A 22145-nucleotide genomic window follows, 5' to 3' on the forward strand; every position below is an offset into this window, starting at 1 on the left:
TTCTAAGGAGATAAATGATCAACCGTGATCAACCAAATTAATTTGGAATTAATTAAAGAAATTGTAGTTGCAGTAACTGAACAGACAGGGAATCCAAGATGACCTTGGATATGTTCAAAACAATTAGTTACTCTATACCTTTCTTGTATGATTGTTTGAGGATGGAATTAGGCTACGTCTCATTAGGCTGCTGTGAACTCTGCATGCAAGTGGTCGTTCCCTTCCTTCTGATCAGAACAAAAAAGCTGCATAACCAGTACAGACCAAAGGGGAGAAAACCTCCTTTTTGTGTCTATGTTTTGCTAAAAATGAAAGATTACAGTTCTCAAAACACATTGATCTTCTGGGCCAAGAACGTCAGGAGGAAAATACAAAATCAAGAGAATATTATTACAGAGATCTGAGGCATTGAAACAGGATCATAAACATAGACTAATGCAGATGCCATAATTACATTAAAGTCACTGTTTACCTTGGCAGGCACTCTGAATTCCCCATATTCCTTCAGGAGTTCCTGAGTTTCTTCTGCTGATTCCCCTGTGGAGTTGTGAGTAGAGAGGTAATATTCGCCTGTTTCTTGGATCCAGTCTAAGGCCTGTGAATGTCAAAAACAACCAAAGGAAAACCAAAACAAACAATCTTTGTATTTCAAGAACTAATTCTTTGACAAAAAAAAATAATATCTGCCAAATAACATATTAAATCCATTGGGTCTTAATACTGTGTATACCAAGACACTTTCTAGGAACACATAAAAAGACTACAGTAATCTAAGCAGGTGGGAGAGAATACAAAAGACGCTGTATGTTTCCTAGGAGAAAAAGGAATGCAGGGAATTCTACCTGTACAAGGATAAATCTGCACACAGTGAAAGCAGTTGTCTCATTCAGAAATAGTTCAATAAAACAGTTTGCTCTTATACTTTTTTTCAAACAAAGGAACAAATCCAGAAATTAATCTGACCTGGCAAATATACTGAGGTTCATTGTTGGATTTTGGAATTTTCTTCAATTGTTTTAAAAATCTACATTTGCCATGTTTTCAAAAGTTACAGTTTTTAAATACCGGTTGAGATTACAACAGGAACCCCACACAGAGGCAATACACAGATACAGGAAATATTTACACACTGCCAAGACAGAAAGACAAAGTGGGGGTTTTACGTTACCTGCTTGGCACTGCGCTCAAAGACAACATATTGTTGGCACTGATCTAATCTCCGCTTCTTCAGGGTCCAGAAGTGAAGGACCCGGTTCTCCCTCTGCAGCAGCTCACTCAGAATGGCTGTAGGGCAAAGGAAAACATCTGCATGATTAGCGATTCTGTGAGTGTATACAGAAATAAGCCATAAAAAACTGAACGTGCTCACTCTGCCTGGACAGCATTCCCAGGAGCAGAGCCTCTGAGACTGTAGTTCCTAAAAACAAGCACTGATTCAAAGGGGCTGCCTTAAGAAAAAACACACACAGACACACACACAAATATAAATAAATAAATAAATCAATAACCCTTAAAAAAAAAAAGTGCAGTTGCAGGTTTGTCTGGTAAAGGAGAAGATGCTAGAACAGAGTTTGGGATTTAACATGATTTCTAGTCCTTTTGTTCTCTTGTGTTGCTTATTTCAGAGGTCTAGTACTGGCTGACATAGAAGTTGCCCTTTTACTGCCTTGCTGGTTGCTCTGGCCACAGGCTACGCAGCCCTTGGCACCAAAGCCTACTGTCCCATGTAGAGCTCTGGTCACGATTGAATTTTATTCAGACCTGAGCCCCCAGTCTGACATACTTGGTAAGGGTTCTCATACAGCTGTGCTGCCTGGCAGCCCTCTGTGTGCTCCCCATGCAGTGACTGCAGCAATGGTTTTGGGTTGAGGCCTGGTATTGGTCCTCCAAACTGTTTTCTGTGTGACAGGGGCGTGACAGACACCCAGATTCAGTAAGAAACTGGCAGGAGACCTGCTACTCCTTGGAGTCTAGGACATACATGTTCTCCTTCAAAACCCAAGCGCTCAGTCAGACTATAACAACTTGATGAAAGGGTGTGAATTAACTCTTTAAAAAATACCATGGGTTTAACTGAAAAGATTATATGCAGAGAGCATAGAGAGGGTACAAGAGATTCACACTATATCACTAACAACAACCTAGTTAAACCTGAGTTTTTCTATTTAAACCTAGCTAAGTCCCGTGCAACTGGCAGCAGCATCACCCATCCCAGCCATGCCTGGACATGGAGCTCAGCAGGTAAGGCATGGCAGCCCTCCTGTCCTCGCCTCAGAGCACATCATCCACTAAGAGAGGGCTTAGGCACTCACAGCCTGGCAGCAGCTCCACTCTTTTATACTAAAACATTGAGTCTGGCTTCTCAGCCACCTACGGTCACTTAGGATCCTTTACAGCACCTGTTAATAACCCCTCTCACCCTAAGCCCTTTCTGATAGGGCTGATATTTATTGCTTATGTATCAACACTGGGGCAGTAAACAGTTTTGGATGTATCCCTCCCCATTTACAAGTGTGACACTGATTATGGCCAAAGAATTTGTAATACTTAATTGCAAAACCTACTCTAGTCCTTTCTGAGGGCAACAGGAACTTTGAATGACAAAGGGAACTTGAAGCTTGTCATGGGTGCTCTAGATCAGGTGCCTGCATAAACAGTTTATGCCAAATATAACTAATTTTGTTCTGCATTAATGACTTTGCTTTGGAAGCACAATAAGTATCCTACTAAATGGTTCTTTTATTCTGAACTAAAGCACCCACTTCAAAGATTTTCTGTGAAAAGACTCACCACGTGTAAGAATTACACATTTGGCTTTGAAAAAGACTAATACACAAATTGTTTTTTATATAAGTGAGTCATTTCAAACAAGCTCAGTGAGGAACAATCACAAGCTTATATCAGGTGCATATTTAAGGGCTTGTTGAGTCAGGGTTTAATTAATTTTCCCATGATTTTCAACTGTAGGGAACAAAAGTCCACAACAAGAAGAAGCATTTGACACAGTAGAGGGGGAAAGCTGAACAAAGTCATGTTAGCATTGAAGAACTGGTATTGAAAGAAAGGAAGGAAAATAATCCCTTCAGTAGCACCCCTTTAATCTTCTGTGTATAATCAAAGTTCCCATTCCTCCCACATATATAATGACTGCACTGCTTTTAACCTGTGCCTTTCTGCAGCTTGTAAGAAAGCCAATAATAATAACAAAAATAGTTTGTTTTTGCAGGATCTCTTTGCTCATTCTTATCAGTACCTTGCAGCACTGCCAGGCACAGATTAACAACTGTTTAATTAAGCAGAGGACTGAAAACATTTTAAACATCTCAGATGTATCATCTGATTGTAAGCAATGCTCTTCTGACCAAACGAAGGTAACTGCAGGCAGGTACTTTTGCTGGTGATTATTTGATGCAGTCAGACATCAAAGAGGATTCCAGGGACAAAAAAATAGCAGATCCATCCTAGGGATGAACAAGTCTGGGGTTCATTGTTTTCCAGTGCTCAGCAGCAACAGGATGCATCTAGACCTTGTATTCGATATGTGCTTATGTATTCATTTTTAGGTATAAAGGCAAAAGAGTGTCTGATCATCTCAGCTGACAACCTACATAATGGCACAATGCCATGGACTCTCCTGACAAGAGAAGCCAGAAAAAGTCCATGTTTCAAACCCCTTTTCTTTTTTCCCTCCACTACCACTTGCAACAGCAGAGTTCTGTATAAGAACTGATGCCCTGCAGAAGGGGCATCACTTTCTGAGAGGCCTCGCTACCACTGCGAAAGGTGTCAGGCCTATGTATGATTTTAGTGACAGAGAGAGATGACAAAACTTAAGGTGCCTTCTTAGCATGTTCACGAACTTTAGGATGACCACACAGCAGAGAGGGAAGCAAACAAAACCTTCAATGCTGTCATTGCACCAGTGCACCAACCTTTCACTTGCTGCTCGGGCCCCCTTGTATGGCTTGCTACTCCAGGCATGCTGACATTGTTCCTGTGGATGTACTTGAGGAACACTTCAGCATTCCTTCGTGCCAGTGTACAGGCCTAAGAAAAAAAGTCCCCACCAAAAAGAATCAGTAAAGATGAGCAAAGAAAGCAAAGGGGACCCAAGGGAGTTCTCTACTTATTTTGCAGGGAGAAGTTTTCTTTCATCTCGGAACGTGATAGCTTCAGCTAAGAGTCAATAAACTCAGCTAATAAACTAACAGCCTCATAAATATATTAAAACATGAGTAATTTTGAATATAGTGGCTGATTTTATATATTAAGGCAAAATAACGGCAATAATAAAACAACCCATCTCTCAGGAAAAGTACTCATTGTTTCAAAAAACGTACAATCTAGAGGCATAATTTCTTAAGCCTTGCCTGCAAGCATAGTTTCATTTTGTATATCAGTTTTAGTGGAAGGTGGAAGGATGGCTGTCATTTGACTTGTCAGCTGGTTAGCTTCACAGTTCTTACAAGGCAGCACCTGGAAGGCAGGAGAAAATCTCTGTCTCCATCCTGGTGCTGCCCTGCAGAGACACAATTGCTTCAATTGTTAGTAGTTCTTCAGTTACTGGCCTTGAGGACAGAATTTGAAATGCTGGATGGTTTATATAAGCCAACATCAAAATGCCGTATGATACCTATCATTTATAATGCTTATCATATGCAATTTTGAGAATTTGAACTTTGAACCAGCACAACAACTAACATCCTTCAAGTGCAATGCCAATACCACCTAATTAGTCCTGATGACATCTCTGAGGTATGCATTGATGATAATGCTTATTACCCCTACTATAACAGTGTAAAACTGGCGTAGGGTTTATACAGGCAGTCAGTAGTTGAACTGAAATTACACCTCAGCGCCTCATCTCAAACTCATCAACACTGCTCTAAATTGACTACTTAGTGGGGAGTTTTCCTGACTTATAAGAGAACTAAAATGAGACCTTGAGAAAAGCCTCCTTCTGTTCCAGATGTTTGCTGATCAGAGGGATGACGTGGTCTATCTCAGCTGCTGGTCCAAGTTTATCTCGACCTCCACACCAGTCCTCATCCCGTCTGTATTCTTGCTCCAAACTCTCTAATACGCTGCACACCTGAAACATGCCCACAGCACAATTCAGTTAGCTACAGTCATAATAAGGAGGAACATATTTAGGAAAAGTATGACCAATGACATTTCAAATCTAAATGTTTTGGACTATGGGCCATGGCATAGGAATAACTGGGTATGAAACAAGCCCTGGACAGAATGATCTAGCAGTTCTTCTTACCCATAGGCATCTCCACTGCGTGGGATGCCATTCATCTGGTTTAAGGGTGATAAATCCTTCTTTTCCAATGGATAAGGTGGCGGGGGGTGGGGGGGGGAGCTAAAAAAGTTGAATCAAGGCAGGGGTCAGTCTGGCCCCAGTCGATCATTCAGGAAACAATCCCTATTCTGGAAGGGTGCTTTAGGTGTGTTTAAATCTCCCTGAAGTCAAGGGACTTAGCACATACTTAAAGAAAAAACACATGCTTAAATCCTTCCCTGAAACAAAGTCTGAAGCTGGAACTAATTCTCTTCAGCTGCATGTTAGCTGTTCCCCATATAGCTTTTGTAAAGACTGGTGGCAACCAGCAGACATTAAATCAGTGTCACAACCTAGGTGGATGCAGGTGTTCCAATGTACAGGGCTTACACACATATCTTCTATCTTGATAGAACAGCGGGAATGACATAAATAAACCAACACAGTCTGAAAATTGTGTATGCAGTGGCCTCAGACAAGGCTGAGTCTTTTGTACTGCAGATCCTGAGAATACTCTCAGTGGCCTGTGCAGACACTTAAAAAATCGCAAAAGTTTTCCAGAACATTTGGAATTTCCTCCTTCTCTCCCAGAGGGCTCTTCCTACCCACTCCACTGCTGAGATTACTCAAGATGCAGTTATTGCTAGGGGTCCAGCTAACCACGTTCACCCTTTTCTCACTCACTCTTGCAACTTCTGTATGAATACAGTTATAATTCAGAGGACCCCACATGATTAAGTGGATAGTGTGGAAGAGACTCCAGCATCACCCACCAATCCTCCCCACTATTGCAGGCCATTTTCATATAACTCCATCCATGAATACATCAAAGTCCATTTTAAAATGGGTGAGCCTAGGGAAACCGATCAACTTATCCTGCTGCCAGGCTGTTCAAGGACCTTAAGCATCTGACAATCTGAAATCATCTTCTTGCTTGGAGGCAAACCAGCATTCACTCTCAAGCATTTATTGGAAAGCAAGTGCCCCACGCATTATTAGGCACATGAAAGCATTTCCATTTTACTTCTTGAAAACTTCAGGACTCTATTGGGTTTGGTGACTTAAAAAATGAAAGCAGAAAGACTGCCTGGGATCCACATCTTTCCAGAAAGGATGGTCCCTGTACATGCAAATATCATCTTTCTGTTAAGGTGATGAGAGAAATTAATACCAAGTGGGCTGTCAATGAAGTCAGAGAGAAACTGGGCTATTTGGAAGCCAGGGTTCCAGCAGTTATATCAAGAACATAGTGTGCTTGGGGTAGACAGGCATGAAAAATTTTGGCTGGTTGTAACAGTCTCTCCACCCTTTTAGCTGCTTTTTCGAGATACTCGGATTATTCAGGATCCAGTAAATTACTCAATCCACTGTCATCCAGTCAGGGAGCAGACCATTAAGGATCGTAGATCAGTCGTGTGGCCCAAGAGGAGATGACAGACTACTTGCTGCAGTGAGTTCATGAGAATTCAAACACTGAATGATCTTTACCCTAAACATTTGCTGAATAGACACAACTAATGAATGAACTGGTGGACACTACAGTATGCTTGTCTATGACTTGGAAACAGGAAGAGACTGAACTGACAAATTACTGGCTATGCATATTTTGGCCAGCACATTTGACCGTCTAAAGCACTAATGAATCCCTTAATGGTTTTCATTTCTCACAATCCTCCACCAGCAGTAATTCATTTCAATCTTGAGTGCATCAGGGACTGTAAATCTGTTTGAAACACCTCACAGTGAAAGACATTCATTATAAGGAATGAATTAATCTTAAACAATCTTAAAAATGCATTAAACAAATGACACTTAAAAGTGGCCCAAGGATCATCTACAGCCTCAATGTTAAGGAAAAAATAACCTCTTTCCCCAGCGATACATTTAGTTGTGCTAAAAACCTTCCCATGTCTGGTTTTCTAGTTGAGGAACTAACTGTGTGATAATAATAATAACAGAAAATTTAATGGAAATCACTGATGTCTTTTGTTAAAACCACAGGTTCCTGCAATGTCCGTGTTAACATGAACTGCCTGGCTGCAGTAAATTACATCAGGCAAGGCTATTTGAGTATCCACACGATGACACTAATTCTCACTGACTACAGTATAAATGACACCTGCTTGTGCAAGGGATGAATAATTGCACCATATCAGCAGCCAACTGCAATGTGTTTTGCAATTCATGGACACCTGGGATGAAGTAAAGTTTTGTCAACATATAATGGTTGCTGCTGTAATTATCTGTGTTGCGTATGGGTTTAGGAGAAATTGCTTCATACCTTGGCACCTTTTTTGGCATAGTGGTATTTAACTTTTAGCGAAAACACTGGCTAGTACTGCTCACAAAGTAATTAACTGCAAGCAGTTCTCAAGGAAAGGCAGATTTCTATTCCTCAAAATTAACTCTGATATCATGAGAACTTGAAACAAAAATGGTGGGATTTCAGAAATTCTTCCTGTTGGACAGGGGACAATTGAAACAACCAAACTTCAAGAATTACATTGCTTCATTGAAAACTTTTAAGGTGAAAGTTACTGCGAACTGCTGCCTTTTTTTGTTTGGTTGGTTTTGGGGTTTTTTGTTACAATACTTGTCAAGGAAACAACTTTGACTACGTCAAACTTTGGTTTCCATGTGTGGCTTAGCATTGCTATGCCAATGGAGCAAATGTCTTTTCACTTAATTTTGCCAGTGCTGTGAGATCCCTTGCTGGCAGAAGACCCTCCGCACTCAGGGTCAGAGGAGAAAGCCCATACCTGCCAGCACTGTTACATCATGGAGTGCACTCACATTAGTGTTTGCCAGCTGGGAGTCACGTGAGGGCTCAACACTGGCCCTGTTCAGGTGACAGAAAGGTTTATATGCACCTAATGCATGGATGAAGACTTGAAAACATATGTAAAAAGACAAAGGGCAGCTTTTAAGGGCAAGCAGGGCTGACTGAAGCCACACACTTTCTACTTTTGGGATTACTCAAGGAAAAGGGAGAAGAATGAGCATGGCTCCTTAGTGGTATTAGCAGAGCAGGCATTTGGAACAGTTCAACACTCTGCGCTGATCTTGGTGAGTAGCAAGTTCTTCACACTCTACACTGGGAGCTAAATCCCAGGCAGCAGTCATACACTATGGCACAGATATGATACTGTTCAGCTCACCTGCTCAGAAGTTTTGTAGAAGGCCACTGAGGCATTGACAAGTTTGAGCCTGTCCTCCATCTTCAGCATCAGCTGCTGCCAGTGCAGGGCCACCTTTTCAGCACACTCTCGGATAGCATCAGCATCATAATGCCCAGCCTGTAGCAACACTTCAGCTTTCTGCTGGACCTGTAGGGCACTCTGGTGTGTCTTCTGTAAGGAAGTGGCATGAAAGAGGGACTGTGTATGAGGGGAGGAAAGAGAGGTTGTATAGATGTGCCAGATGTATGGTAGAAAGGTGAAGCGAGGTGTGAGCATGAAGATGCAAGAGAGTGAAACATTTTCAGAGCGTTATCTTCAGTTAACAGTTACTTTCTGCAAAGCATTTTAGTTTAAATTATTCACACACATTTGCAACATTATTAAAGCTTGAGAAAAGTAAGCGCTGGCTAAGATGGGTTAGCTCACTGGTCAGCTACTGCCGCTTGGGCAACAGCCCTGGGTGGGATTGCCAGTGGATCCATTTTGACAACCCATATGTGGGCAGCTGTTGTGCTGAGCTCCCAGCCAGCCTGTACTCAGCGCTGACTGCATGCCACACAACCTGCAGATACAAAACTAAACACCAGAGTTGGCAAACTTTAGGGTCTTTAGGGCCTGATCACCCTAATTTGACTCTTGCCAGGCAGTATGCTGGCATCAGCAGCTGTACTCATGTGTGTAATTTTCCTGTCTGCAGTATACAAAACATCAACCCCAGAAGATATGAAGACGCCTTACTAAATGGAATGAACTATATCACAAATATCAATCCCTACAAGACATATTTCTGAAAGTCAGTTCAATCACATTGGAGATACACTGTGCTACCTTAAAGGGCAGAGCTGGGGGCAGTCAAGCCATTTTCTCCACCATTCTCCTATTTAGTCAGTAGCCACTTTACAAGCAGGACTGAATTATCTGCCTTATTCCCCAGCCTACACCAGCTTCTCTCAGAGTAACCAAGTGGTAGTTACACCTTCCTCTGTGGGTTCCTGAGAGGAAAATAGCCCCCAGCCCTTCACAGCCTCCTGAGTAACTGTATTCAGGCATGGTTTAGTCCAATATTTGATTTTAATCTTCTGAACAGAAGCCCTGAAATCTCCCAAAGACTCCTCTGTTCTGCATCCCATTTGTAACTGCTGCTGACAAATTCTCATGTGATACTTTTATGATCTAATCCTTGAACCTGGAAAGAAGCTTGAAATCGTCTGGTAACACACTGATGAATAATGCAATATAGAGAAAGCTATTAGCAAAAAAAAAGGATTAACACTTGGCAGAAACGTTTAGGAAGATGTTCAAGAACAACTGGTTAAATTTAATATCCAGCTGCTTTACTGATGTTAGAATTGTAACACTTGTTTTAAATAGACTTTGAAGGATTTCAACTGAAAAATCAATTCCACATCTAGAATGCCTTTAGAGGACAGTCTGCCCTGTGTGCTTTGTTGATCTCTTCTCCATATTGAGCTTTAAGCACTTAAAATATTTAACCTAGCATCTTCTTCCTTTGAAAACTTATTTTCCTCTTACTGTGGTGCAACCTTCTCCCTCTGTGATATGCATTTACCACCAAATACAAGTGTATTCTTCCCCAGTGTTCTTCCCCAAAAAACAACTTCCCCAATGGCAGCAATAACACAGTCAGCGGGTGTCTTGTTCCCCACTGCTGTCTGGTGACGGCTGCCAAGATGTGGTCAGCCCAGCTTGGTACCAGCCAGCTCATACAGAATTGATAGAAAACTTCTTCCTTCTCCCTTCGGAGCTGCAACAGCTGCTCCTTCCTTAGTGTGAGTGGAGCTGGATCCAAACAGGTAATTACCTGAGATTTAAACTCTATACTTACTAGCAACACTGTGATGTATATTGACTTATTTAAAGTTTACCAGAAGACATAAAGATAGTTTCCCCTCACTAAATCAGGCATCTCTTCAAACCTACATTATGGAAATCTTATTTTCATAGTTTAAAGTCTGGTTTAGTTTTGGTTATTTTTAAGTATGTATGAACCCCAGAAAGAGATTTACCAACTTGTTCTTTGCTCTGTAGGAAGCTAACAATTAGCATAATCTGGGAAGCAGGTTATACACCTTGTTAAGCAGGAATAGGAAAAAGTAACGGACCCCCTTTCTAGCAATGGACTGAACACACCCTGTGAGCGCAGGGTTTGTTCACAATGACAAAGATATATAAAGTACTGAGCCTGTAAGTCCCATAGTGCCCTACTCAGGGGTGTCCATAGCACTCCACTACCTTCTCATTCAAAGGAAAGCAGCTCAGAGGAGATGCTATTACTCCTGCCATGTCCCAGACCTGTGAGTGAGGCAAATGAGTTGGCTCACAATTAGTTTTCAAGGACCAGGTCAAAGATGTGTTACTCCAGGTCAAGTAGGAGCAAAAGCTCAGTTTAACAGGCAAGTCTTAAAATTCACCCCTCTTGCCTCTTCTTCAAAGGCAATTGAGAATGTGACTTTGAATGACTGTCTCTTCTGCTGTTCACAAAAGGAGAATTGAATGAAACAAAGATTTTACATGAAAGCATTATCCTGTAACAAAGATATTCATAAATGAATGCTCTGAAATAATCTGCAAATCATGGGCATGGGAGGAAACTGACTTCACAAACTTTTCCCATTTTCAGATCACTTTGTGAATTTTGATCTTATTTTTTTACCAAATAATTTATCAGGAGATGCGTGTCATTTTCATGAATGGAAAGGCTGATATCTGACAGCAGAAGAATTAGCCACAAACGATAAATAATTCATCTCACTATTAACCTCTGGCTGCATTACGAGTTTAATGATAAGGCTATTTTCTAAAGCTTTTATTCCTTCCCTTCCTTCAAGCAAGCCACGACTGATGCCCAAGAGATAACCTTTTGTACGCTGTTCGCCTGGAAAGGAGAAACAAAGTTAACTTATTGGTGTTACCTCTATGGCTAGCTGAAACTGCTCATGCTCTCGCTGGAGCTGCTCAGCTTCAGAAAGGGAGCTTGCATTGACGAGGCTTGCATTCAGCATTGATTCACCATTCCTGATCCAGCCAAGGACCTGTAAAGAAATGATGTGTTTATGGAAAGGTTGTTTCAGTGCAAAGGTTTATGTAGTCGCCAACCAGTAAATGCTTCAGCCTGGCTAACAAAACGGCACTTTACCCAGTGTGGTCTCAGGCTGAATCAGTGAGCAGAAAGGAATCCTAGGACAATGCCTTAATGACATAAATTTTTAGAGGGCAAAGATCTTATTGAAGAAGTTACTGCTTGGAGAATCCCAAATATTTACATGGATATTCATATAGCAAACAGCTTTAATTTCCAAGGTTTGATCACAAAAATAAATGTTCCCCTATGCAAATACTCCAGGGCAAAACCACTGAGCATAAAGAGGGAGATTTGAAATTAAACATAAAGATGTCTCTCTTTTTCAAATTTCCAAGTGGGATCATGGACCTTACAACTCCTTTCTGCCTGTGTTTTTCACACAAAAGTCAGAGTTTAGGAGTGAGGAGGGAAAAGACACAACTGGTTTCATGTGACATGGAGTTAAGATGCAGTTGGAGTTTCCACCTGCATGCAGAGCTAGGAAGAAAACCCAGGTCTTGCATTTTATATTTAGTCAAGACGCTTTATTTCAGGGATATTCATATTATTTGTAGACATGCAATCCATGCTGTAATGACTGCAGAATCAAACCCTAAATACACATAATTAACCTATCAGGCTCGTACATATTCATCTAAGCAGCAACATTTTCTGCTATTTTAATACACGTGTTTGGAAAATCAGCACCCAGAACACACGTGCAAGTTCTTTGCTGTGTTGCCTCAAAGCCTATTTTCTACCTGTGTAGGTGTCAAATTATTCCAGAAAGCCAGAAAGTTGCTGAATTCAATTCACAGATGCACAGGAAATCTTAACTGCCCAACCACTGCCCTAAATTTAGCTTGTGATTTACAAAGCTCCAAAACTGACTTTGCTGCAATATTCTACATAGTAATTTCCCTTTTGTGCCATCATTTTCACCAAGTGATCCATTAAATTGCCTGAAACATATAGGGATTTTCTGTTGTTTTGGTTTTTATCCCTACATCATGTATCACCCTAGTTACAGCCATTCAGTTCCCTGTAGGGTAGGAAAATGAATTTTTCTTAGGAGAAAGAAAGAGGAGTCATCCACACATGTAGCTGACCCTAATTTGTAGAAAATTACATTCTGCTCAGTACAACAGTGTGGAAGATTTCATTTGTCAGCTTTCTTTCTTTCATCAGCAGGTGTTATTGTTCCTGTGGGAAATGCAACAAAGATTTAAAGGAAAAGAAATCAGGTTATCATATGGCAATTTTTTTTGGCTGGCATTTTCTATAATCCATCAGACAAGAAACCTATATTATTACTGACCACACGGTACCAAAAGCTGAAGTTAACCAAAGGACCGCGGTATCTGGGAAAGACTTGAAGTGAGGACATCATAAAGCAAGATATGCTTTTATGTTTTATATACCACGATAGCTATCCTGGCTTGGGCCATTTATAGCGTAGAAAATACTGAGTATGTATGCTCAAAATGTAGCAGCTTTTCTTCTTTTTTTTTTTTTTTTTTTTTTTCCTCTTTAAACAATACAATCAGGGCATGACAGGGTCCTCTGGAACTACTTTCATTTGAGCTGAAATTTTCAAAACCTGCCACAAAGGTTTTGACACATTTCATACAAATATCTGAGTCTCTAAATAATAAAAAGAATCAGTGGAAACCTCAGTCTTAAAACCAGGCAACTTGATTAGTGAAAAGCTAATAGGCAACACAGTTGAGTAAGGAGGAAGAGGTACCACACAACTGAAATCAGCCAGGTTTCCTCTAGTGTTAATTATATGTGTGCGTTCCTCTCTACGACTGTCTTCTTGACACAAAAACATTCAGGCTAAAGCAGTTCAGGTCAGGCTTTGATGGACTACGTCTTGTCAGTAATGCCTGCAGCACTCTTCTTGACCAAGGCTGCTGCCATCCCTGAGTTGTGCCCCTCCCTCCGTCCCCCGGAGCGTGGGTTTAGACCCTCACTGTGAGGCTCCGACACTCCCCCTTCCAGGCCCAGTGAGCACCCAAGCACAAGCAAATGTTGCTTGGAAGAACTTCAATGATGACCCCATTCTACTGCCGGAAGTCAACACTTAAATGTCAGGGTCTCATCTGGGATTGCATCAGCTTTTTCCACAGTAATGTTCTTTTAGGTTTTTTTCTCCCTTTCTTCTTTTGTGTTTGTGTTGTTTACAGTAAGAAAATATTTCCATGGCATATCCAAAGCTTCTTAAGTCTAAGTGCAAAAACCAGTCATCTGCAGAGCCTTTCATTGTATTACTACTTTGGAAGTAGACTATGAAATGGTTGTAAGAGAGCATTTACACATTTCTATCTGGTGTACAAGATGTGCTCACAAACTGACTCCTATTTATATGGTGCTTAATACCTTTTTATTAAAGTATGTACAGAAGCTGCTAATACAGCACCAAGACACTTCTCTGATCATTTCCTATATTAATGGATTCACCATTATCTGGCAATGTACAGACAAGCCAACAGCAAAAGATGGCTTTAAACAGACATTTCCTACAAATTACAGATGTTATCAACTTTGTAGAAGCTGTGATTAAACAATTCTGGAGCTAAAAAAAATCTCCAAAGACTCTTTTAAAAAGTCGAACTATTTTATTTATTTTTTTTTATAACAGAGGAGCAGAAACACACTGACAGCATGTTAGAGAAAAGCCACTTGCCACTGGAGAACAATTTCACTGCAAGGCATGAGTTGTCTAACGTGGCAACCACCACAGTTCTGAAACAACTCACACTTTTGACTCCAATTTGCTTTAAACAGGCTACGGTTCTGTATATGGCTCCTATGTAATTAAATAATAGTACCAAATTCTTCTAAAATTCACACCCTGAAACTTTGTCTGAAACTTTTCACTGAGCACAGAATCAGATGTTACAGGAAAAATTAAAAAAATGAAGCACCCCTTGTGCAGCCTTTCTTAAGAAAGGAGAGCTCTATGTCACATGGTGTTTGTGTCTGCTGGTGTAGTTTGGTCAGAATACCTTCCCTGATGTTTCTAAAAAAGACTTAAGGCCTTGCTAATGATACCCATCAAGTTATGTCGGAAACAGTTTTTAAGTTTAAAAGGCAAAAACAATGCAAGTGAATCTTTCACATCCCTGGACCCTTTGCAGCTTCTTTGAGAGGGTCTTACTGCCACAACCACCAGCAAGGGCACTTTCTGGCAAATTTAGGTTTCCAGGCTTCCTGTGACATTAGATGGGGAAAAAACCAAAAGTATTCAGTGTCTCTCAAGTGACTATTCCCAGCATCCTTTGGGCAAATTCACCTGAAAGCAAATCTAATGCCAAATGGCAAAAGTGGATGGACAACAAGCACACAAAAAGGAAACACTTTAAACCAACCTAGAAAGTAAGTGTAATGGGACACTGTGAGAATATCTGGGAGTAAATTAGGTCAAGTTGAACACTTACCACAAAGAGAAATAAAACATACAAGGATAAAATAAGGGGATAGGGAAGCCAAACAGCTGCAAGTACAGCATTTAGAGACTTTGTTTTTTTAAATTGTCTCCACAACTCTATTCTGTTATTACCTTCATGTAAGCAATCCAAGCTCTGTAGTTTCTGACAGAAATGACTGTGATCCAAATGAGAGGAAATCAGTCTTGGGCAGGAGCTTTCTTAATAAAAAAAGTTTGTGAATCATTGATCTATACTATTTCCCCTCTAAAGCAGTCCACAGAACATCTCATCTGGAATTGTTCCACTTGAATGGCCCTAGACTTCGACCCATTGTCTTGGCATTTGAACCTTTGGTGCATATGATATAAAGCAGAAATCCCTGGTAAATGAGACTTAAATAGATAGAGACAGCTAAAAGACTTTGTATTTCCATGAGCCACTATATCAAAATGCAACCACATGTACACGTAGCAGCCTTGACCAATTTTATGAAGTCAGCAGAACTTAACCACAGCTACAGTAGGTGTCTTGTGGCAACCACACCTCAACTGATTCACAAGAGTGAAAGCAATTTCATAATGAGATCATCCGTCATCTCAGATGCACTAAAATGAAAGTGAAGGAAATCTGGCCCAGACTGGTGATGAACTACAAGCCAAAATCAATATATTTCCCAATTTCACTAAATGGTTGGGAATATGACTCATCTACAGGAAACCAAATAGATAGGGCACAGATATATTTTAACTTGCCTCTTTCTAAGGGAAACTGTAGCTATGGTAATTTATAGGTTAATAAGCAAGGGAGCCCCTACCATTCAGCTGAACAAATAAAATGTTTCTTCACTACTGGTTTGCTGAGAGGTCACATAGTAATGAAGGCTCTGATGGTCTCAAGCTCCATTAAGGAAATACTAATTCAAAGCAGCTGTTCTCTCACAGTAAGTACTAGATAGTCCATTCCTATAACCATTTCCTTCAGTTAGATTTTGTTTTGTAAAACAGTTAAGGCCCAGCAGACATTTGATAATGAGGCAAGGAACATCAGGTACCTGCAGAGAGTGCTGCACTGCCACTGTACTGCTCCAGGAGCAGCCACAGGGCTGACCAGCTGACACTTCACCCTGGACAAGCGGGCTAGTGACACTTGGTCAGATAGCGATAACCTGCATTTTAGTATTTCTGCTACACATATTACTCCTCTCTATTTTCTTCATAGTTAGAAAGGCTCTATTTAATCATAAATCTACTGCATAAATCTCCAGGCTTAGCTAAGTAGTGTGTAAAAAACTTTGGGAACCTATGGAAAAAAGGATACACAGCATAATCATATTAAGGTGGTGATCATAAATATCACAGCCTCTCTTTTTTTTTTTTTTTCTTTCTTTCTTTCACAAGAAAGCCAAAGCACTCTATAGAGCTCTGAAGCTTCAGGAGGAGCTGGCCTTCAATAATTAGAAATGCAAAATGACTACATTTCAAAATAAAAAAATAGGAGAGTTCTATGCTACTTTCATTTAGGGTTGCAAAACATTCACTTCAAAGTGGACTTTGAAAGAAAATGTATGCGCTCGTGTTGGTGCTTCCAGCTTCTAGCCTGAGAGTTGTCTGAGAATGAAGAATTTTTTGCTAGCAATGATAAAACAATTCAGACAAAGCATCACTCAAATATTCACTTTTGAAAAAAGAATGACTATGATCATGTGTACTGAGCACTCAGTATATTTGTGGTTGTTTTTTTTCTTTTTCTTCCTCTCTTTTCTTTTAGTAAACAAAGAAGCGAACCTTTTTCAAGAACACCCTGTAGTATTTGGACACCCCCCCCAACCCCCATCCCCACCCCATTTGTATTGGTAAAATGGAAACCTGAGTATTCCAGGTGTCTGGAAAAGTGTTCCTGGTTTTCCTAATGAAACCAAAACCATTCCATTGAAATCCAGACATACACTGAAGTGTGAAGCCACCTATGGATTAGGAAGCAGGATGTGTAGCACTATCCTGTGTAGCACTATCCTGTGTAGCAAAGGACAACAAAGAGATTTGAGGCATCCAAATTAAACATCAGGGGAAACCTAGGGAGGCAGAACACAATTGCTTACGCTAGGTTGAGATCTGGAAGAAAGGCACTGTAACAATACTAAGATGACTAAACAAGTCCGATGATCTAGAGACCGCGGACAGATTTTTTTTATCTCACCCAGAAGATGTTAGAGATTCTTGCAGATAAACAGATGTGTTTCAATACATGAAAAGGTGAAACTGCTGTAATGTCATACTTAGACCTCACAGCTCAGTTACCCTTTGTTTTGGGCCAGTTCTCCACAACAGCTAAAGTACGGACCCCAAATCAAATCATTTTATTCCCAGAACACATGGAGATTGAGGCAGCTTTTGCAGTTGAGAAGTTACACCGTCAGTTCTGTGCAGACTTCCCATAACTATTCATGAAACCAAATATACGACACTAGAGGGATCAGAGCCCTTCATTATTTGTAATGGGTCACACTGCAACCTGTCAGCAAATCAAGTACTGTCAAGGAAATGGGGATTAAGATCGTTCACCTAAAGGTATGTGACTTGGCAAAAGCTGGTTTAGCCGTTTGCTTGTATGTAAAGGCAGAAAACCCATTTAAGAACCTTATGTGTGGTTAAAAATTCTCACCTGCTTGACTTCAGCCTGTAGGTGCCGGAGTTGTAGGCACTGCTCTAACCTCTTGTGAGTTTGGTCAGCGTTAAGCTCCAGTTCATGTTGTTTCTCATGAAGGAATTCCAGCAGTTCTTGAACCTGTGTTGCAAGATCAATGTCTTTTTCACAGATCAGCTCAATGCCTGAAACATGCAGAGAGAAAGATCATTGCATTTATTTGAAATTTCAGTTATTGCACAAATGTAAGCTTCAGACTTTTTTGCCACCTAACACATTGATTTGCAACTCTGAGTAATTCTTTCTTACTAAACTCTCTCACATGTAATATTTGAGTTTCCTGTTCTGCGTCACTAAAGCTTTCTACAAGGTAGTGGTTCTCTGGTGATCACTGCTCATCTCACCCATCAGCATCTGGCTAGTAGGACATGATTTAACACCACAGCCTTGCTCAAAAACTCGCATGAACATTTAAAAAAAAAAAAAAAAGACAGAAAACCCCTCCCTTTCTTACAGTAATTAATTAACTTATACTTTAGAAATGCATGTTGAAGAGAACTTAGAATAGAAAAGATGAGGAAGAAAATAGAAAAATGAAATAGGGGAAGTAATCTCTGGTTGCCAGGTCTACAGTAGTGCTACAAGTGTGTTGAACTCCATAATGTAATTCTTTTTTCCATCTGGGCACTTTCAGAGGATCATTAACAACAGCCTAGTTTAAACCAGCCTATAGTTCATTCAGAATTATTCCACAGACTGACTTTCATCCAGCCCTCACATAGCAGAGGGAGATGGTGGCTTACTACCACATTTCCACCTCCTTGCATCCTGCATGAAATTGATAAATCCCTGAGTGACCTGGTCTGATTTCATAGCTGACCCTGACTTGATCAGGAGGTTGTAACAGAGACCTCCTGAGTCCCTTTCTACCTCCTGAATTTTATTACAACCCTACAACCCTTGTGTGTAGTGGTTACATGAAATACAATGCAGAGCTTCACATCTTCCTTCTTTATTACACTGGTGCGATAGCATTGCTGGGTACATTACCAGGGTAATTGTGAGAGTCTGGCCTGCAGGAAATATGATGTCATCCCATGTTACTGCAATCCCTGTGATTATAAAATAATAAAGACCTGACTCTTCCCTTATTGAGGTCTACTGGAATTTTTTTCATTGGCCTCAATACAGGGAGGATCAGGAACCTCATATAAAAATAATCAGATTGCAGTAATGCTGAGACAACACTATACTTTTCTCCAAAGCCATTTGATTTCATGGAATAATAGGACATTAAAAAAGAAATGTGTTAATTAGTAGCTGCTGTACAAAATGTTTGGATACTATTTTTAAAACCCATTTAGAAAATGTCTTTTCTTCCCCCTTTATCCTCCTCAGAGGCTCATGACTTTCATTCCTTCTCACAGCTGTATCTACAGAGGACAGTACACAAAATAAAGATGACCTTATGACTGACCCTATACTCTTTTTCCTGGGTTCTGGTTTTATCAGAAAAAGCACAAGGGAATGCAAGCGATTGGCTTATTCGCTTTCCTGGCCAAAACAAAACAGTTTCTTCATTACCAAATAAAGTAGAATAGCCCCTGGCTTCCCATTTAGAACTGGAAATTTAATATATGTTTCTGTTCCGGGGAGTGAAGTTCCTTTCAATTGCCAGACATCAGGTCTTGTTGCTACAATTAGCCTGCATATGGTTCTGTATGTTCAGGACATGATGGCTTTTTGTATGCTTGACTTCACCACACCTATTTGATATTAAATGCACAGTTTTCCTTCATGCACACTCAGCTGGTATGGTTTTGATTGTGCTAACTCATCAGCAGCAACCAGGGAACTGCCTGGGATGCTATCCAAGGTCAGCCTGCACTCCCTGTGATGAATGATCTGCCCTTTCTTGCTTGTCATATGTCACGCAGTTTTATTCCACAGTGCCAGTGCATGCAGTGAGAGCACTTATTCTTCTCAATGATTGGTTTGCAAAATAGAAAGCCTTGTTTTCAGAATAATTTCATACATATTATCTTTACATTGACTTTTGATAGAAAAGCACAGCTGATTTTCTGATAAAACAAACTTAGTTGCCATTTTCTTTTAATGTCTTAACCAGTGCAGCAGATTTCAAGTGAAGGATAATGAAATGAAAATGTTTTTAACAATATATTACAGGAAAGAGTACCAAGCCACACTAACTGGCATCCTACAAAACATACATTAGTTACACCTGAGCTATTTGTAGTATGAGACACTTTTCAGTGTAAGGAAGGGGTATTGCTTTTTTGACCTGTACAAAGCTGTTTTGAACCTGTTGTTAGGATAAAATATTAAAAACCTGTGGCAGGAAAGCTTCCTGTCCTATTCCTTGCAACATAAACTATAGCTATAACTAACTATAAATGACATCACAAACAAGATGAAAAAGATTTGCATTTCCCTTTTCAGCCATGCAATGCTGAGAGAAGCTGTGAATGATGTTAGTTTGACGACCAGGAAACAAAATGGCTTTGAATTTTCCCTGTAACAGGTAGGGACTGTATAAATTTCCCCAACATCAGCTTTGCAGAGAATTTCAGGCTTGACTTACACAATTTTCTTCTAAGATATAAAGAGGTAGCTCTGTCAACCAAGAGCAACTCCTAACTGTGGTGCCCATTATTACAATGATACCGACAATGCAAATGGACTTTTAATAATCAAATAAATTTGTGCAATCAATTAATCAACTATTAGAGTGTAACTACTTTTAGTACCTAGAAGCAGAATGACTAGGATGTGTATGCTAATGAATTGCACGAATGCACCATCACTGCTGCTTAGGTCAAGACGTTAAATCACTGCTGAATTATGATCCTAAACTTCCCGTAGGAAACGGACTTCTCAGAAATGTTCAAGCTGCCACCTCTGGAAACACCAGGCCCCTTCAACATATCAAGTTAGAAACCCAAAAATCAAAACCCATTTTTGAGAATATTTGCCTTTGCTATCAGCAGCAGAGCTACAATCAAACTGGAAAAATAAGAGACAGGTTCATTGAAATAAAAACTACTGGCTTATTAAAAAGCCTAGTCTTCTTGACAATACTGTCATAACAATTTAGAATGCCTTTAAAAACAATGCAAACGTTTCCCGAAGGACATGGATCTTAGTGAGACAGAAAGACAATTTGAAAGTACTGCAAAATTTCAGAAAACACGACATGACTTCCAGTTCTTGCATATCCCCTACTGAAAACATAAATTTCTTTGAAGAATAATTACTCTGATGATGAAAACAGGCTAACCCAAAGCAGGCTCATGCACATGTGCTAAAGTAGTGGAAGGAATTACAGGAACATAACTCTGAGCTGTACGAAGCTTTGGAAATACTGGACTTGCATAGATGCCTTGCATGCATGGATTCCTTGAATATCTGCACAGTCTGATACGGTGCATCACAGGAACTCTGGATTTATTGTACTAACATGACAAAGTTCACAGGGATTTCCAGACACTCCACAGCCTGGTAAGAATCATGGCTCCAAATTTGCATTGGACATACAAAAATCATGGGACAATGTCCAAAACCTCCTTTTTCTACCTACACAAGCTTTCCAAGTAAAAAAGGCATCATGCACGGAAAAACCTGGGTGTAATCTTATCTGACAGACTTACTAGCTTACAGACCTCCAAGCCAAACACCAGGGTGATCAAAATTGAATCAGTTTCCTGTGTGACATGACAAAAAGAATAAAGCTCAAAGAGAATTATAGGGAAGGGAAAAAACTTGGTCATTTAAGAGTGGCTGGTTATGTAGAATGTCCCTGACAAATCACATTTTTTCTGGCGCTATCTTGTATGGTTACAGCTGAGTTTTGATAGTAGCAGCGGTGACACTGTACAATAGGAGGCAGCAATAGCAGCTGATTTCCCAGAACCCCTGCAAGTTTGCAGCTCTGGCAGTAAGAACAATCATCCCCTAACTTATGCAACGAATGACTATGATATAGGATTCAGGAAGAGGGAGTAAAATTAAATGAATTTTTTATGAAGTATAACTGTCCTTTATTGAAATAAGAAACAGTAGGCTCCCAAGAGCAATCTCTCTCCCTTATTTTGCCATTCTCACAGCATTTAGCATTCCATGCATGGCAGACATGACCATTACCTTTGATTAACTACAGTTATTCTACAACCCCCTGAGGCTTCTGCTTCCTTGCCTTTGGGAGCAATAGATTTTTATTGAGTAGGCTTCATAGGAAGTGATCTAGGATAATCTGGTTAAAAACATTTTAAAAGTAATTTCATTTAGTGGCTAATCGTCAGTCTACAGTCGAAAAGTTGTTGTTTCTAATTTCTTGACAAACACAGATTATTTTTTTTTCCCCCCTAAAAATCAGTCACTGAGACTCCTGACTGTGTTGTTCCGGATCATATTCTTTACCTCCCATGGATCCCTACTCACATTAAGATTCTTCCAGGATAAAAAGAGAAAAAAACAAACAACAACAGAAAAACAAAGCACAA

At 40.2% G+C, this 22145-nt stretch overlaps 1 protein-coding gene across 9 annotated transcripts in view; it reads right to left on the reverse strand.

The window, feature by feature from the left end:
- Positions 1-22145, reverse strand: part of KALRN (kalirin RhoGEF kinase) — a 526710-nt gene that overhangs the window by 163143 nt on the left and 341422 nt on the right. For 8 of the 9 annotated variants that reach the window (XR_005105961.1, XR_005105960.1, XM_037398618.1 and 5 more), the window contains exons 15-21: positions 17644-17810; positions 11400-11519; positions 8446-8664; positions 4943-5092; positions 3933-4047; positions 1169-1284; positions 473-595 (exon numbers count right to left, since the gene is read on the reverse strand). Coding sequence is in view for 7 of the 9 variants with exons in the window: in XM_037398618.1 (XP_037254515.1) it covers positions 473-595; positions 1169-1284; positions 3933-4047; positions 4943-5092; positions 8446-8664; positions 11400-11519; positions 17644-17810 (1010 nt within the window). In the remaining 2 variants the exon portion in view is untranslated. The remainder of the gene's footprint in view (positions 1-472; positions 596-1168; positions 1285-3932; positions 4048-4942; positions 5093-8445; positions 8665-11399; positions 11520-17643; positions 17811-22145) is intronic. The other variant, XM_037398615.1, reaches the window with a different exon arrangement.

This window comes from Falco rusticolus, chromosome 8, assembly GCF_015220075.1.
Source record: "Falco rusticolus isolate bFalRus1 chromosome 8, bFalRus1.pri, whole genome shotgun sequence".
NCBI classification, from domain to species: Eukaryota; Metazoa; Chordata; class Aves; order Falconiformes; family Falconidae; genus Falco; species Falco rusticolus.